The 18,067-nt window shown below is 39.7% G+C and overlaps 1 protein-coding gene across 1 annotated transcript in view; it reads right to left on the bottom strand.

Annotated features, from left to right (window-relative positions):
- Positions 1-5,395: 5,395 nt before the first annotated feature.
- Positions 5,396-18,067, bottom strand: part of LOC308404698 (spermatid perinuclear RNA-binding protein-like) — a 103,784-nt gene continuing 91,112 nt past the window's right edge. Inside the window, exons 12-18 of the mRNA XM_080894859.1 lie at positions 14,579-14,787; positions 13,027-13,176; positions 10,195-10,329; positions 8,907-9,047; positions 8,570-8,693; positions 7,359-7,409; positions 5,396-7,258 (exon numbers count right to left, since the gene is read on the bottom strand). Of these exons, the coding sequence (XP_080750985.1) occupies positions 7,173-7,258; positions 7,359-7,409; positions 8,570-8,693; positions 8,907-9,047; positions 10,195-10,329; positions 13,027-13,176; positions 14,579-14,787 (896 nt within the window). The 3' untranslated portion in view covers positions 5,396-7,172. The remainder of the gene's footprint in view (positions 7,259-7,358; positions 7,410-8,569; positions 8,694-8,906; positions 9,048-10,194; positions 10,330-13,026; positions 13,177-14,578; positions 14,788-18,067) is intronic.

Genomic DNA, 18,067 nt, shown 5'->3' with positions numbered 1-18,067 from the left:
TTTTAGCTTCACTATAAAAGAAGCATGGCACATAGCTGGACTATGAAGAACATGGAGAGAGGAGAACTCATCTTTTTATTCATATGTTGTGTCAGTTATGTAAGAGGATCAAACATTCAGCCTTTGTGTGTGAGATTTTTGAAAAAAAGGTATGATATCCTGTCACATTGCATCATATTATGAATTTAATTCACAACATGATGCAATGCCCTAAATATAAAACATGTCACGAGCACAGTTACATCTGAGGTCATAAATTCGGCAGTAGATGGGCTGTAGTTGTTGTCGTTTCCATTCATCGCCTCCCCCGCTTGAATCGCTGGTGGGAGGGACGTGGGGAGAGGAGTCGATGATGTTCAATCTGGGAAAATTAGAAAGAGGGATGGAAACCGTCGCTTTTCTCTAGTCATGTGCAACCAACAGGAATCTTCTAGCAATAGGAATCAACAAAAAGCACTCACATCTACAGAAAGCCCTCATTTAGGCCGAGGTGTTTGCTGGTCTGTAATTTATAAATCGAAGCTTGTGTTTGTGTACGTCTTCTTTATTTGTTGCTTCTTTGTATGTAAAGAACGAAGTGGTCCGTTCCAAAACCTGAAATTCGGATGGGTTCTGGATGTCCAGGTTGATGACCCGTAGATTGTCCTTTTTGATCCAAAGATGTCTTTTTATGTGGACATCCTTTTGTACGCCTCATCCAGGTTCCAAGATTCCTATTGGTGGAATATCCTTCACACCAGGTTGTGTGTATATGTTAGTCCCCATAGGGAAATTGCTCCTCTGCATTTAACCCATTCACCCAGTGCAGCGCCCGGGCAGCTATGTGCTTTGCAATGGAACTTTGCTATTGTTTTAATAAACAAAGACTCTTATTAGTGGAAGTAGCAAAGAGGTACTATTTCCTGATGAAGGCTTGTTGTCGAAACTCAAAGAATTTTCATTGAACATGACCACGCCATGAGAATAACAGGCATCTTTGATTTTTAAGCTGAGACTTTATTTTAGCGCTGTCAGCGTTAATCTTGTTAAGATGACGTCAACGCCATAACCACATTAACGCAGTTATGGCGCTAACATCTCCGTTAGTGAGTTAGTGCGTATCGCTCCGTGCTTGGGGCTGCACGGTGCTAACGCGTTAACGAGCTAACCGCGCTAACGCATTGACGCCGTGAAGCCCCACGCACGGTGGAGACGGAGATTTGCCGCGTTAATGCGGTTAAGGCGTTAACGCCATTTTAACGAGATTAACGCTGAAAGCACTACTTTATTTACTTGGGGTTATATTTGAATGAATGCAGATGGTACGTATATAGATAGATGTAGATGGTATACAAAAGGGAGTTCTTCCCACTGTTTCCAAGTGTTTCTCATAGTCGATTATCTGTTTGTTGCCGTTTTATCTCTAATATTATACAAAGTATAAGCCACTGTTGTTGTGAATAGACACTGTGTGAATTAAATTTAATCTAGTTTAAGGATTTAATAATGTTGATTTAGAATAAACTTCTTTAAACTGCCTATTTAAAAACTTGCCATGTGACCTCTTATGGGTCCTTATCCCGTATATTGGGAACCACTGATTAAACCATACCAGCAGAGATGGAAAACATGAAGACAATCAGATTGGAAAATTACTACTTAATCTACTATATGCAATAATGTTAAATTTGGGATTATATAGAATCAACATAGCAATACAGCGTTATAGACAATTTGTAAAATGTAAGTTTCAATATTTATAGATATCATATCTGAGAGTGCTTTAAATACAAACCTACTTCAGTCACTAGTGTATTTACATTCAGATAGATTATAAATGCTGGGTTTTACATATTCAAATCTATTAACATGTTTATATATTTATATATATATTTAAAACACACACATCCATATGTACAGATAGTAAATGTCATATTTACATACAGTAGGTCACACTGTTGTGAATGTGCTGATGGCCTGTTTGAGTTCAGCAGCTGGACTGGAAATAGCGCTTCGAGTCGAGCTGCTTTGGGACACGCTGAGATTCCCGAAGGCAGCAGGGGTATTGCTTCGTGTTTTATTATTTTCTGACAGAAAAAAGTGAGTCTCGACTGTAGCCTCCTGTTCCCCAAAAACCAGACCTGGACCTGTTAGAGCATTGCCCGGGGCGTTTCCTTCTCCTATATTGCTTTCAATATTGCTGCTGTTGAAGGAGAAGCCCGGGAGAGCTGTGCCGCTGTAGTCCAGGGGCGCTGACAGTGTTTAATAAGGGTGAGGGATTCAACGGGAGGTTGGAGTTTGTTGCTGTGTCTTTCCTCTGTGGACTGGAAGGGTCAGAAAAGATCCTGAGGGCCCAGGTGGATGATTATAGGTGTGGCTATGGTCTGCGGCTGGTAATAGGCACTGTCGATGTACAGGCCGCCTGCGGAGAGGAGACAGGCAGGGTTAACATGATTAGGAAATAATCATTATCAGCTAATGGAAGGCTTTTTTTCTGAGAGTAGATAAACCCACTAAGAATAAGTCCATACCAAAAGCTGCTGTTCTGAAGCGGATCTCAGCCTATATCCAATCTGAAAATTACTGCCATCTTGTGGCCACAGTTGGTTACTGTCTCTGAAAGCTAGCTTGCCTACCAGCCACTGAATCTGTCGTGTCAAGGGTTATGGTCCACCCTCTGTCAACAAAAGCTGGAGCTTGTTAATCATAGAGATTTGAACTTTTTCAAAAGTTAAAATCATTTGCTAGTCGAGCTGTTCCTGCCCTTAGGCGGTATAAAAGATGAACACAGCTACTAGGATGTCACCCAATGGTTAATGAGGTCTCTATGACGCCTCGAGCAGAGTGTTTTTACCATTTTCATCTTAGTGTAGCTAGTTAGCCAATGAGCATACCTAGGATAATCCTCCTTCACAACTGTAGTAATGCACTTTCTCACAAAACAAGAGAGTTGCCTCGTTTTTTTGCAGCCAGAGCAGTCGCCCCCTGCTGGCCATTGAAAAGAATACAGGCACTTCCAGGCTGGCTTCATTTTTTTAGACGTTGAAGTTACCCCCATGTTTTATAAACATATGTTACAGTCTGATTCTGCAGATTTGTGTGGAGACGCAGGTAGCTGTAGCATGATGGTCATGAAGAGGGGACCATCAAAACAGGAAGTTTATCCAGCAGTATTTTTAAACAGGAAGTCGTAAGAGGTCGTCTTGGTTGACCAGAGTTTAACGAGTTTCCAAACAGGAAGTCGCAAGAGAGACGCTTTCAGCACAGAAAACAGAGGCAGCACAAAATTCGGAAATGTTGTGTTTTAGTCGACTTTAATTTGTATCATTGATGTGTTAACAGTCGAACTGCTCATTAACACAGAGGATAAATTGGGGAGCTGCACTGAGGCATAGTATAAGAGAAACGAAGCTTATTTAGACCTGTGAATAATGCAGGGCTTTACTTTATGCTAGTAAAGTCAAAGTATGAATAAAAGTCTTAATATGTTGTAGGTGGCGATAAGGTTTTCTTCCCGATTCAGTGTAAGCAGTGAACCTAACTGCACTTTTCTCTATACTGTAGTTGATCGAGGATACGGGCTTGGAGATCAACTGTATGAGTGAGGAAATGAATGTGAGACAGTTGCTTCAGCCTGAGCAGGTTCACGGTGGAGCCCTCGGGGAGTTTGTTGTAGAAACTTACCCAGAATGTGAGCTCTCCTTCAGGAGCAGAAAACCCAGAGTTTCCTTCATCACAAGTTTATCAAACTAAACTCACTTACTGGAACAAGCCCCAGGGGATCAAAACTCATCGAGTGCAACAGTTTTGGTTTTTAAATGGTGTTAATGCAGTTCATTAAAACTCCACCTTTAAGATATTTTCTTCTCTCTGCAGTCAGTTTAACAAAAACAAACAAACAAACAAACCAAACATCCAGTGTCATCAATTTAACCTGTAACATGAGCAGAGCAGGATACGGATCCCTAACATTCAGGGTGCTGCTGTTTTTAGAGGAAGCTTTATTGGCTCTCAGGATTGTTAAAGGCCAGAAGAATTAAGTAGATTCAATGCATGCATGATGGATGCAAGCCCTTTAAACAGGGAAACAGAGAAACCTACAGATAAATAGAGAAACCTATTAAAGCCTTGTACTTGGTGACCACGATGTAAAGTCAGGCAGAAAGAGCATTAGAGATTACTGCAGACATGGCTTTACTAGCATTGTTTAGAAATCTAATTTAATTGTTTTTAAGACCTGTGCACATTAATACCTGTTATCCTGCTCTAAAGCTATCGCTATATTAACAGTTAATTAACTAACAACTGTTCTGTATGTACTGCAAGGACTAAAACCTTCACGCCTCTGACACAAAGCCTTAAATAATGAATTTTAGAAGCTTCAAATTAATAATTATCTTGAGATTCTTCAATTAGCCAATGACAAATTTGTTAATGTCAAAGATAATAAAGCTTCTTTTCTGAAGGCACCGGGTGGACTTTATCTTCAAATTATGAGAAGGTTTTGAGTTGATAAATGCTGCAGAAAGACAGATTTCATATTTTAAAAAAAAATCTGTTTGTACATCAAAAAATTCAGAGATTTTATTTTAAAAAGTGCTTGGCCTTGAAAGTTTAAAATATGATGCTAACAAAAGCCAGAGCTATGAAAATTGGATGTAACAATTATAATAAACTTGAGGTCATGTTTAAGGGTTTCTTAGAGGACACGTGAGATGGAATAGGTGAGTATGTTTTGCATTTCTATTACCCAAGTCAGGACAAAGTTTCTTCAGGTTATATTTGCCTGACTGTGGATGTTCAATACTTTACAATTATTATTTTTAAGTTAACATGTTCTTTATTTCTTTTTTTTTTTTCTTTTTTTTTGGCCTGTCCCGTTTGGCTCTTTTGCCATCAGAATTGTTGTCTAAAGGCAAAGAAAGATGCCCAACGGATTTACTTTACCAAACTGACCATCCCAGCCTTGCCGTAATGGTCCATTTGATTCACCTTTTATTGTTTACAATTATTTCTTACCCACGTTTTGACATATACGATCCCAGTAGCAGTTGGGGTCGACCCTGCCACTAGTTGCTAGAAACTGGGTGGTTGTTGACTGCCGCTAGGTGAGAATGATCACAAAGACGTTGCTTCAATAAAGACGGGATCTGATGCAGCATTGTAAACCTCTCTGTGACCAGTATCACCCACGGACTGTCAGCACCCTCCAGTTCGCCTGTCGGTTGTGGTGTCCAGAGGCTTTTTAGCAATACCATACATTGGTTAATGCGATGAATATCCATCGGCATGGGAAAAACTAAACGTTTCACATATTTGGCAAGAAAGCCTGTCCTGTAACAGAGTAATTAGTGTGACTAATACAATATACTAATTAGAAATTTCAGCATGCAACAAACTGGGGACCACAAGTTAATCAGTTGTTGACAAAAATATTAATTTATTTAAAAAGAATATTACCTACAAACATAAAACAGCTCTCTGAGAAGAAATTATTTGAACTCAACACAAAATGGCTCATACTCAACAGTAAGTGTAAACTCGGACACTCGATATCCAAACGAAAGGAAAATATTTCTCAGTGCAACCGAATATTGTAAACCTGTCTTTTTTCTCTCTCTAACAGAAACAAAACATCTGCAGAAAACGGAGAGAAATGAAAATACAAAACAACATTCACATATATGAATGATTGTTAAAGGAATACATAGCCTTTTGACAAAGAAGCTCTGATCACTTTCACCTCAAGGACATGCTTTAATTTAACAAAGTATGTTTATAATTATTCATTTCCCTACAACAACTGATTTTTTTTTTTACTCTATTAGGGACGCTGAATTATTGTATGTTTAGTGTGGTGTTGGCTCTTTTGGTTCTTTACAATCACGGTATAGCTCCATATTGTTGGTATTTAGTAGTTACTTAGATTTGAAAGGTCTTTGGTTCCCTCCAGATTTATTTTTAGTTCTCTAGTTTCCACATTGAATATTTGTTACTCTCTTTTTTTCAAAATATATATAAAAAAAATAATTAAAAAAAATTTAGTTTGCTACTTTGTAGTCACTTTATACCCGGTCTTAATTTAGTTCCCTCGAGTAGTTAAACATTTGTTTTTAAATCTATTAAATCAAATAGAATATGGTAAGCTTTGGGACACTTTAGGGAAATTAAATAAATAAATAATTTAACTAGAGATGATGTTTTATTGAATATTCCCATCGTATTCTTTGTCATCTGTGTTTCTTTTGCTAAAAGTTAGTTTTAGTGAGCCATTTCATCATCCGTGTGTAGTTGTTGCTAATTTAGTTCCCTAAAAACCTGAATTTATGCATTTAGTTTTAAGTAACCTACCTGCTAGTATATTACATTTGTTTTGTAGATACTTAATACTTAGTTAAATGTATTTTTAGATCCCTTCTGAACATTTAATGTATTTATTTACATATTTACTGCATCGTATTTTCAGTAGTCTCACTTCACTTCCTTGTAATGCTCATGCCATATTTAATTCTCTGCAGTAGCCATCTTCAGTAGATCGAAGGGAACAAAATAAGAGCCTCTAAATATATCACTATCCTGTTAATTTAATCCTACAGGGAATGTTTGGATCATTAAAATAATTTAGGAACGCTGTAGGATGATGTATTAGAACCAGTTGCTTTTTCCCCCACTGCAAAAACTCTCACCGATAATCATGTAGTCGTCCTATACAGAAATTCCCACAATACGAAACTCAACCATGGTCATAAATTATTGTTTATTGCGCCTCATAATACTAATGACATTTAAGTGGATAATATATTTTTGTTTAGTAAGTTTTAAGAAAAACAAACTACACTGTATTATTGTGTTCTCTGCTGGATGTATTACCCAGCAGGACATGTAGGGCTGTTTAATTTGTCATATTTACCTCACCAGTCTTCCATACACTGCTCATTAAACGCTGAACTTTTGATTGCGTAATGATTTAATGATACAGAGCTTTTTTGTCAAACTCTGTGTTCACATGGATAGTAATGACATGACTGTGAAACTGTTTTAGCCCAGAGGATGAATGCTGTACAAAAATCCCACTGCCTGATTTGATGCTTAAAGGTTTGTAGACTGCAGGGTTGGGTTTGTGTCGTGAATACACAGCCAGTCAGGATATTCCTTTAACAAGTGACTTCCTGTGAAGTGGGTGAGGGAGAGTCCTAATAGGGGTAGAGGTGGGTGACGGGGTATGCTGTGGGAACTCTGATGACTGGGACAACTACTGAGGGCATTCTGGAGGGAAAACCTGAGGAAGAGTGAAAGAAAGAAAAAGAAACTCAAATGTTGGGGTGATGGAATAGATTAAATGGATGGATTAAGGATCGAAAGTGAAACTAGGAAATTACCGTAAGCAGGGAGGGTGCCTGCAGGGCTGTAACCATAAGGAGCACCAAAACCTGCGGGGGGATAAAATAAATCAAATGTTATCATTAAATAGTACCTATATATACACACCAGTATCACCCACAGCTTTTGTAATCTATTATCATCTCAGCAATAGTTTTCACCTACATTTATGTTGAATCATATTAAAAACTGTTGTGCTTCCAGCCCTTTTTCCCTTGTAGATTGTCTGCTCAGCTGCCCTTTTATTATGAACCTCGCCAGAAACTTTGTTAATCTGAGCAGCTTTGTACAGCACTGGGGGGCAATTCAATGTTGCACTCAATTAATGTAGCACTATCGATCTGCTACAGCTTTAATTGTGAGGCGCAGATGGAACACGAGTGTGTATTTACCAGTGAGAGAGCACCGAATTATGGCTAAAGTTACTCTCAAATGGGGGAAAAAAAAGATCTAATCTACTGTAATTGGTGGACACAAGGGTCATGTCAGTTCATCAAATAAAAATAATAATCCTACCAGACCAAGATGAATTTGCCTGAAAGAAATCTTGGGAAAGACATGTCTTAATATGAATTATACAAAATTTTGGGTCCAGGCTGTCATTAGTTTTCTCCAATAAATAAATCAGGGTGAGGTGTTGTTAAGTGTTTTTAGCACTAGATCCATTATCTAGAAAACTACTTGAGATAGGTCCTTCAAATTTATTCTGGGTAAATATTTGGTGCTAATCTGCTCCATTCTCTTGGACCTGGACACTGGATAGTGTAGTGGTAAGACTACACACCTTTGGAGCAGGAGTCACAAGTTCAATTCCCACCCGGTATCCAGTAGGTCCTGGCTAGACCCCCCCCCCATGCTTAAAACCAAGCCCTGGAATGGCGCGGCTATGTCTGCAGCTCGGACGCAAGAATTTCACTACATCTTGTACCCTGTATAACTGTGTATGTGGGAAATAAAGGTTGTTTGTTTTGTAGGGGACTGATTTTATTTCCAGATTCTTATACAGAAGGCTAACAGCAAGAGGAAGCTAATTAAAACACTTTACACTCTGGTGTAAATCCTGAGCACTGAATTAAAGATCATTCAGTATAACGCAGGTTTGTACAGCTTAATAACAGTCAGTCAAATGAAGGAGTATTGATTTATTAATTTTCCCCTTGGTATATGTAACGGACATGTTAAACAATGATGTGACTGCTGTGTGACTCACCTGGTGGGATGTATCCATGTGCGGGTGGGGTGCTGATGTAGGGAGCTCTGGGGATAATGGGGACCCGTGGAGGTCTGGCAGCGAGGGCTGGGAGGGTGAGGACCGAAGCCACGGGTCGCTTTGGCTGCACAAAAAATAGACCACAGTAAGAACAATACATGTTTTCTTTCACTGGGAATTTATCAACATTTTACTCACATCCTGATCTAACTGCTAAAAGGAAAAAGACTGATTTAAGTTTAAAACTCTCTGATTTGTCTCATCTGTCAATATCTGCAGGACACAATGCAGGACGTTAATTTGAAAGTCATTCTGAGAACCTTAATGTTTTACTCACTGGAGGGTTTGGCCGTTTCTTCTTGTTGGTCGTAGATTTAGAGCCGGAGAACAGGCTGTTCAGAGCGGCGAGCGCAGCGCTGGCTTTGGCTACTTTCTTGTTGGGACCCGTTCCCCGAAAAACCTGCTTGTCTACCTCAACCTGTTATCGCACACAGAGATGAGAGCTCATATTACAGGGTTCCTCCTGCTAAAGACTGAAGTCTTCAAGACGACAAAGAAGAACAAAAAAACCACTTGGATTTGTGTACAAGATCGACTCAACAAAACGCTGTTCCCCGATGGTTAGAGAAAAAGTTTATGTTTGAAAGAAAGAAGAAAATCAAAATGCTTGAATTTGAGCGGGCTGCCTCGATTCCCATCATGTAAAAATTTAAAACACATTCTGCACAAACACAACACGGCTTCAGTACAGCTGCAGAACTGATTCTCATTGAATGTGCATTTCTTTATTTTGTTGCTAGCAAACATACAGTGCAGTAAACTGTTTATCCAACTTTTAAATTGCAATATTAGAATTTTATTTAAAACAATTAACTCCTGCTTCCTTAAATCCCCCTTTAAAGCATGTTAGCATGATTAAGCCTGATGTCTGTAGACTAATACCAGTTAAGGCCCTGTTTTTTAAGATAAATGAATTTTCTTAAAATTTAAAAAACAAATTTACATATTAAATTTACATTTTTCTGTTATATTTACATATAATAGAAACATACAGATTTTCATTATCAATGTTACAATAAATCTAATAAATTATGCCACGCTATTATAGATTATGCCAACCAGCTTAATCTATAAAAAGTCAAAAACAACCTTTTCCTGAAGCACCGCTTTGAAAAAGCTCTTCTTTTGTTTTAATAATGACTTAATCGACAAGGGAGAAACCGGAAATTAAAGTAACTGCTATGTGATATGAGTAATTCAGTCCCACACCTGTCGTTAACATTGTCTCTGGAGCACCTTTGTTTCTTAATAAGACATCTACATATGCAGCTCTTTTGTTGTTAATGCCAAAGGAAATCATCGCCACATAAAGAAACACAGAGCTTCTTTCATAAAGCACTGCAACAACATATAGCCTTAAAAAGCAAGCAGAAAACAAACTACAGCAGCGATTTTACAGGGACTAAACTAGTTTCATGTTCGGCTGCGTTTGCTGGCATTTAAAGCTGTTTTCATATACAGGAAGCTCTGAACATAAAACGCATTCTGTCGTTCATCTGCTCCTAATAAGAGAAGACATCGGAGACAGAGCGGAGCAGTGAGTGGAGGTGTGTTTGTTTTCCTACCTCTATGATGAAGCGTTTGTCGTAGCTGCTGCCGCTCTCCGATATCAGCTCGTATTTGAGGCCGCGGCGTTTCTCATTCAGCTCCATCACCGGGTTCTTACCTCCTGCCGTCAGGATCGGTCCAGGAGCTCTAGACTGCAGACGCATGCAGAGAGAGAGAATCAGCTGCAGGCTTTACATCCGGTTTATCCCCCGAATGAGGAAACATGAGCTCTTGAGCACAAAGTAAGACAAGCTATCTAAGCAGCCCGTTCACATCAGGTATACCTCCTACATGCTGGAAGAGTGAGAAAGAACAAGCTGCTGATATTCAGTATTTGCTGCACAGCTTACAGATACAAATGCCTATTACAGCTAATTAGAAAATGTAGTCTTTTTGTTTTTCATCTTTACTAAGCTGCTTCTTTTCTGTTTTCTGTTTAAGTTCCTTGAAGATGTTTCACTCTCTCATCCAAGAAGTTTCTTCACTTCTCAGAGAGAAGAAGAGTGGAGAAGTGGAGAGTCCCAGGTATTTAAGCCCTAGTGGGAGTTGTGCTGTGAAAGAGACGCAACAAATGCAACAACGGGCGTATGTCCCACAAATAAGTGTCCAGCCCGCAGTATTTAATTATTTAGTTAGTTAGATGGTTATAAGTGCACAAACTCTGTGCTGACAGGTAGGCCAAAACAGTCATTAGCGTTCAACCTGGTCTTAATGAAGTATGCAGACGGTGCTCTCAGCACCACCAGGCTACCATATTTTTTTTTTATCTATGCAATTCTGATTATTGAGAGCTGATACCTTTTTTTAAATTATATTTTTTCTATATTGGTTCTTGGGATTGTTCAATCAAAGCATCATCATCATATGACCCCTCAACCTGAATGTAGGGAATAAACCACGCAAAATTTACAGGAAACCCCGGGGCCTGTCTGAACCCTGACCACAAATAAAAATAAACACTTTAATAATTTAATTTGTTAAAATTTATGGAATTCACATAGTAATAAGTTTTGGTATGCAGCCTATATTATGAGGTTCTTTGTGTTTTTGCTCACATTTTCAAAGACATCATCCCAGCCCACATAAAACGCAGCCCACTGATAGTCACACACCCATGCACATCTATCAAGTTAACACTGATCTAACACACTTTAATTTCTATGACTGGAAGGTTAAAACAGAGCTTGAAAAAACGTTCTGAGGACACGACTGAAAATGATTTTAAAAAAGTATTTTCAAATAACAACTTTGAAACATCTTGATGTAAGTTGGAGAGCACTTAAAATAAAAGAAAAACTATCTGAAAGTCTGGCTCAATACTTTAAAGAAGAGTTCAAAGAAATCTATAGAATAAATCAAAATATCAAGTTGCAACCTAACAGAATAAAATGAAGCTCATGCTTCTTCATGGTCTGATGAACTAATAACCCAGCAAACCACTGGCTAAATGAAAAATCAGGTTCTACCAGTCTCAGAAATAACCTCCACATCTGGTTTGGGATCTATGAGGAAACCTGTGTGTAAGAATATTATTTTACTGTATTTCATTTTCTTTTAAATTGTATCTATTTTTTTATGTTATTAGATTAGACTGAAATGGATGAATGAAGAAATGCTTACTGGAAATAGTTTCGGTGATTTGCAGTATAACATGTCTGAATGGTCAAACTGACAGTAAACTTTTATTTATTTTACATTTTCAAAACTCAACTTTTTTATATTTTAATGGATGAGGAGGTTTACAATGAAAGCTATCAAAAGAATGAAATTCAATTAACTTTTATTTATATGGCGCCAGACTCCCAGCAGCTGAGCTCTGACCGAGCAGCAATTTTAAATGGCTGTATCTGTCATTTTAAAAAAATGATTGTAAACCTATCGAGATTAATATTTCACACACAACACCTACAAGCAAGGTCGTCTGCTCTTTATAAAACACGGGCATAACCATTGTGAGGTCGACAAACGTTTTTGAAGTCCCAAGTTGAGTGTTTTCACCATCGCCATTGTCAGTGGTTTGACGCCGGACGTGACGAGCGAGGGGCGGCTCTGACTGTGAAGTCTCACTCTCATTGAGTGTGCAAGTATGTAAACCTACTGTACACACACACACACGCACACATATACAAGTAAAAAGGAGACACAACCTCAACAACCAAGGGACTGCAGGGGACAAACGGAGCTACAGATATAAGAACTAATAAGATGATTAAGCAAAACTTGCTTTCACGCTGCTCATGTTATTGATACCTGATGACATGTTTCTGTTTTGCTGGCCTCAGGGTAATCCCTAACATTAGTTAAGTGTGGTTGTGAAACCCAAACTCTCCCCACACTCTGCTGGAGGTCTCTTCCTGTTAAAAGGGAGTTTTTCCTTCCCCTAGTCACCAATTGCCCCCAAGAGGGGATCCTCTTTCTAAAATTTTACTTTATGATGAAAGCATCTTGAGGTGATTGCTGCTGTGAATTGGTGCCATATGAATAAAACAGAAATGAATTTTAGTGGTGATTTTAAGAGAGGCATTGAGGTATCCGGGAGTGAGTAGAAACATGACGGCCTTTTGGATTTTTAGAAAATTTGTCCTTCAGGCTCTCAGAGGCAACAGAGTCGGGGAAGGTTACATTTTTGTTCACATAAGGACAGGAAAAAAAAATTAGTAATACATGAAAAGAAAGTTCCACAGAACATGTTTAAATCCAAGGTTTCCAGCCTTTGTAATCAGGACGACCGAAAATCTGCAGAAGAATTTTTATTGTGTTGAATCTCTAATGAACCTCATGGATGTGTTGTAATCAGGAAGAACCTTTCACAAAAGGCCATAGTCTGTGTGTGTGTGTTCGTTCCTCACCTCCTGTGTGTCTGTGGAGGAGGTGATGGAGGTGGAGCTGGAGCTGGTGGACATCCTGTCGTTCTTCCCTTCGCCATCTGACTTCTCGTCGGCACTCAGCGAGTCCACGTCTCCATCGCTGCCGAGCACGTAGCCCAAAGCCTGCAGCGCCTGAGGACGACAGCAGCGAAAACAAAAACAGCCAGAGGACGTTCATTTAAATTTCATCACCGCACGACTTCCTGCTGCATTCAACACGACAGTCATCGGATTACAAAAGTAGCGGATAAACTTTTTGTGACGTCCTGACAGCCGCAAATGGGAGATGAGTCACGCTTTCACATCCATCATTTGTCACTGAGCTGTCCTTGAGCAAGGCACTCAAACCCCAGCTGCTGCAGTGAGGCTGCAAAGCGAACAACAAGAACAGAAAGACTGGCTGTGCTGAGAGTGTGAAAGTGCAACTGAATGAATAAATATGTGTGAAAAAGACTCAGTGTAAGCAGTCAAACTTCTAGTTCAATAAAAGATTTGTCACAAAAAGAACATTGTGTGTTCTCGTATCGATTTAGAAGAAAACTTCAGCTGCTGTTTCTTTGTCCAACTTAATGTTCAGCTTTTAAACACCCGAGTACAAAATTATTGACAAACCAAACTAACAGGCAGACACAGGACTGGAAGCTAAAGTGGTGTTGTTAACCCTCTGAACCCCCTTTTACTTGCTTCACTTACAGATGTCATAATTTTAAAAGTAGAGAAAGCAACTTGATACCTGTGCTGATATTAAAGTGGACCTATTCTGCTTTTCCTTTATTTTTTATGTCTTTTGCTTTTAGTGGAGTTTCTGCAACTAACGACAAACCGGATTTCCTTTGTTCTCATGATTTCTCTTGTTCTTTTTAGTCTTAGAAGACTAAAACGGGGGGCGACCGTGGCGCAGGAGGTTGGGAAGTGCATTTGTAACTGGAAGGTCGCCGGTTTGATCCCTGTGCTTTCTGTCCTGGTTGAATAGTGGAATTGTAAAGCGCTTTGGGTGCCTTGAAAAGCGCTATATAAACGCAATCCATTATTATTATCATTATTATAAAACAGTTTTCAGCAGTTTGAAAACTCTTATATGTGTATTAGAATTTGAAATTAGAGCCTAAAAGAACTGCAGGACAGTTCGAATCCACTTTCTGTGATGTTTCCTGTTTGTTTTGTTTTTTAATCTTTCTGTATCTGCTCGTCTGTGTCTAAGTGTTTATGGAGCTAGTGCTGTGGAATCCAAGTCCCTATAAATCAATCGGTCTATCTATGATAACCCAGTTAACCCAGTATCTAAAGGAATAGGCTCTAGCCCATTGTGACCCTGAGCAGAATTAAATGGTAGTGATGTTCATCATTTTAGTTTGTCTCAATCTGAAGCTTTCAAACATTAAGCACAAATCATACTCTGGATTTTGAGGTGTTTACATGTCCCAAAGAAGACATTTGCTAACCGATGACTATCAGACAACCCATCTAAGGTTCATTAAAATACAACCCCCAGACTTCTGTGACTTTTATGCAGCTCTTTGAACTGTGTTGGTACCTTGAGAGCTACTTGGAGCTTGGCGGTTCTCTTGGAGTTCCCTGTGGCCTGGTATGTGGTTCCCTGGATTTCCACGGACATGGTGAAGACTGGAGCGTGCACTGGGCCGGATTGGGACAGCAGGCGGTACTGAAGGCCCGGGTGGATCTGGTTCAGACGCATCAGAGCATTCATGGGATGGTTTGGATCGGTCATCCTCCAGTCTAGCACTTAAAGAGGAGAGATGCACATGTTATTAATGAAACAGAGACCTCATGACTCCACAAGCAGGAAGTGAGAGAAGCCATTTCATTGGCCCAGCTTCTTTCCTATTAGCAGCTAGCTGATGGGACTAGAATGACACCGTCCGGGTGTTACACCACTGACACTTCAGCCAGCGACACTTCACACCTACACAGTGACGAGAGATGAGCTGCCTCCCCGGAGTCCTGAGCAGTAATATCTCACTGATGAATTGGAAATGAAACCTCACTCCTGGTGACATCCATTACAAAACAAGTGCTGAGTGTCGCCAAATAATAAGCATTTTTAATAATAAGCAGATTTTAGTCCAACTCTGTCAACTGTGCTATGAGGCTACAAAAGATTTGACTTTGTAAACAAATAAGATCTATAAAGGACAGAACTGAAGTCAAATGACATTTGTCAGCTGTCAAACTTTTAATATTAATATAGAAATGGGAACAACATCACAGTCTGAAATCAAGTTCAACAAGATGCTTTAAAAAAACAAAAACTCTTCGGACCCACAGGAAAACTGATCAATTAAACAGGTGCTGGTTGTTTCCAAGGAACTGACGAATGCTCATTACATAAACGTGTGCACAATATAATGGAGACAGATCCATGTACGTGGACTTATCCAGTCAGTTCTATTTATTAATCTATGAATTTAATAAAAAATAAACTGTTCAAACAACCTGCAGGGTTTCATAGAGAGGTGATAACAGATGTCACCAAGTGGAAACATCCGGGGCAGAAAAATGAAATCAATTTCCAAAAAGTGCAGTTCCTGTTAGGGCCACCTGAGCCTGGCTTCAAAACGGAGTCAAACCCACAGACTTGTATGTTAAAATGTACAACTCTAAAACAGAGATGAACTTGCAGGTATTAAAACAAATAAACAACCATTTTGGCCTCTGTGGATAGTGTCCACTCTTCCTTGAGTTATACTGGTAAGGCTAGAAGTTATGGCTCCTCTGACTGACAGATGCTGTTCCTCTAATGACCACTTGGGGCTCGTCACAAAAGCGAGTAAATCCACATAGAAACATTCTGTTACCTGTTTAGATTTTTTTTTTTAATTATTCTTGTCATCTGAGTTTTAATTTGTAGTTTTATAAAAAAAACAAAAACAAAAAAACATGCTTTAGAGCTTCAAGGCTACAGCTGTCACCACCTGTACCATTATTACAGGTATTCAAATCTAACGCAGGGTTAATGGACTGGGCAAAGTTGAAGAGGAAGAGGGCCGGCAGAAACGTTCATGTGTAATTTCAGATTCTTGAGAAACACTACAGAGTTATCGATGATGCTGAGGTGATCATTTATTTGCATATGGCCACCCACAGATTTCAGCTTTTGTGTAACAGGTGTCACAGCGGGGACACTTGAGGCTTGTGAAGTGTGCAGCCGCCTGGTTCTGCAGCCACTGTGTGTAATTACTGAAAGGTTCTGACAGGCACTTTAGACTTGAGTGCGACTTCTATGAATATGGATGCAGACGAGGTGTAAGAAAACGAATGTGGAGGTGCTGGTGGACAGGTGCCGGAAGGAAGACAGGGGGAGGTGTTAAAGCACTGTAAGTGTGTGTGTAAAACCCAACATGCGCGTGTGTGGTGGGAGGTGGTGAGATAATTGCGTGGCAACAGCCAGCAGTATTAATCCTCCTCTATCTCTGCCTCCGTCACCTCCTTTGAACTGGAAGCAGATGAGGGTTGCCGGAGACGATGGTCCCAGCGAGGGCCAATTTAATTACTGTGACACTGACAGACAAGACTCTGAGAGCGAGGGGGAGGAGGAGTGAAGAGGTCGAAGGCTGCAGCCATCAGTGCCAAGACCATTTAGTTTACGGCTGCAGCTAATTATTATTTTCACTGTCAGCTAATCTGCTGATTTTTTTTTTTTTTTTTTAGCAATTATTGGATTAAACTGTCTATAAAATACCAGAAAAAGCAGCCAGACATCTTTAAATGTCTTGTTTAACGAGCAGTCCATGGCTAAAAATATCCATTTGAATATCTGTACAAAAAAGGTGTCAAACTCATGGCCAAACACAGCCCTCTGTATGCTTTAATCCAGTTGGAACATCCCTTTTTGGCTAACACATTTTGGTCCACCTAAGCTCAGCTGTGGTCTGCACAGGAACACAACAAACCAAACAAAGGGATTCAGCTTCCCAGCACCCGAGCTTACGAACACAAACTGGCAAAAAAAAAAGAAAAAAAAAAGACTGGTGCAGAGGGCAGGCGGTTTAAAGAAAGATGGGAGACTGAGAAGCGTGTGTGAAGGGAGGCCTGCGTTTCCACCACGACACAGGCTCTGTATTCAAACAACATTTCAACTCCACGCACCAGCAGAGATGCAGAGCCACGGAGGAGGAGACGCGAGGCAGAAAGCTGCTGAGCTGAAGAGGCAACTAAAGCCAAACATGTTTTTTCTCAAAGTGAGATTTCTTCACTGCAGAGGGGAGAGCTGAGCGAGAGATTTTCAGGGAAACTGAAGTTTATTTGCAAGTTTTCATTTTTATTTGTTACTTGTAGTTAATTTTATGCAACACTAGCCTGTGTGCAGCACAGTACATGATCAAAGATTCTTTTTCTTTTGTTGCTGAGACCAGGATATAAAGAACAGAACTAAAGTAGTGCATTAGGAGAGAAACCTATATGATCTGAAAGTGAAAGCTGATGTGATGCACTTGAATACACCATAGAAGCTAAAACCATTCAGTGTCTGAACACAGGTGATGTGATCTGTGCATATCAGGTGACCTGTGCACGTGGATTTTATGGATTTTATGGTCTGAACCAAGAGAAAGTTAAAATCCTTTGAGACATCAGTGGGCAAGTAAAAATTATTATTAAAAAATTGACATAAATCATCAATATTTCATTGAATTTGAGTGAACTAGAGCAGCGGTCCCCAACCCCCAGGCCTCGGACCGGTACCGGGCCGCGAGAGTTGAGGCTCAGGTGTGAAATGTATAGTTTTCAGGGTTTTCAGCGTTATTTTGTTATCATTTTTATCGTTTACTCGGTTTTCCTGGGTCTTTTCACGTGTGTTATGAATAAATCTTCTTTTTTCGGTACCGGTACTAGTTTTATTTTGTTGTATTTACCCGCGACACCTTAAAGGCCGGTCCGTGAAAATATTGTCGGGCATAAACCGGTCCGTGGTGCAAAAAAGGTTGGGGACCGCTGCACTAGAGGAAAAATGTCTCATTAGCAGAAAAATCAGTGAGAAGTTGTGTTTTGAGTGAAACTTTGTGTA

Source organism: Rhamphochromis sp. 'chilingali' (assembly GCF_963969265.1).
Source record: "Rhamphochromis sp. 'chilingali' genome assembly, chromosome: 10".
NCBI classification, from domain to species: domain Eukaryota; kingdom Metazoa; phylum Chordata; class Actinopteri; order Cichliformes; family Cichlidae; genus Rhamphochromis; species Rhamphochromis sp. 'chilingali'.
Note: the sequence above shows the minus strand (reverse complement) of the source record. Positions and strands in the feature narration are given on the sequence as shown.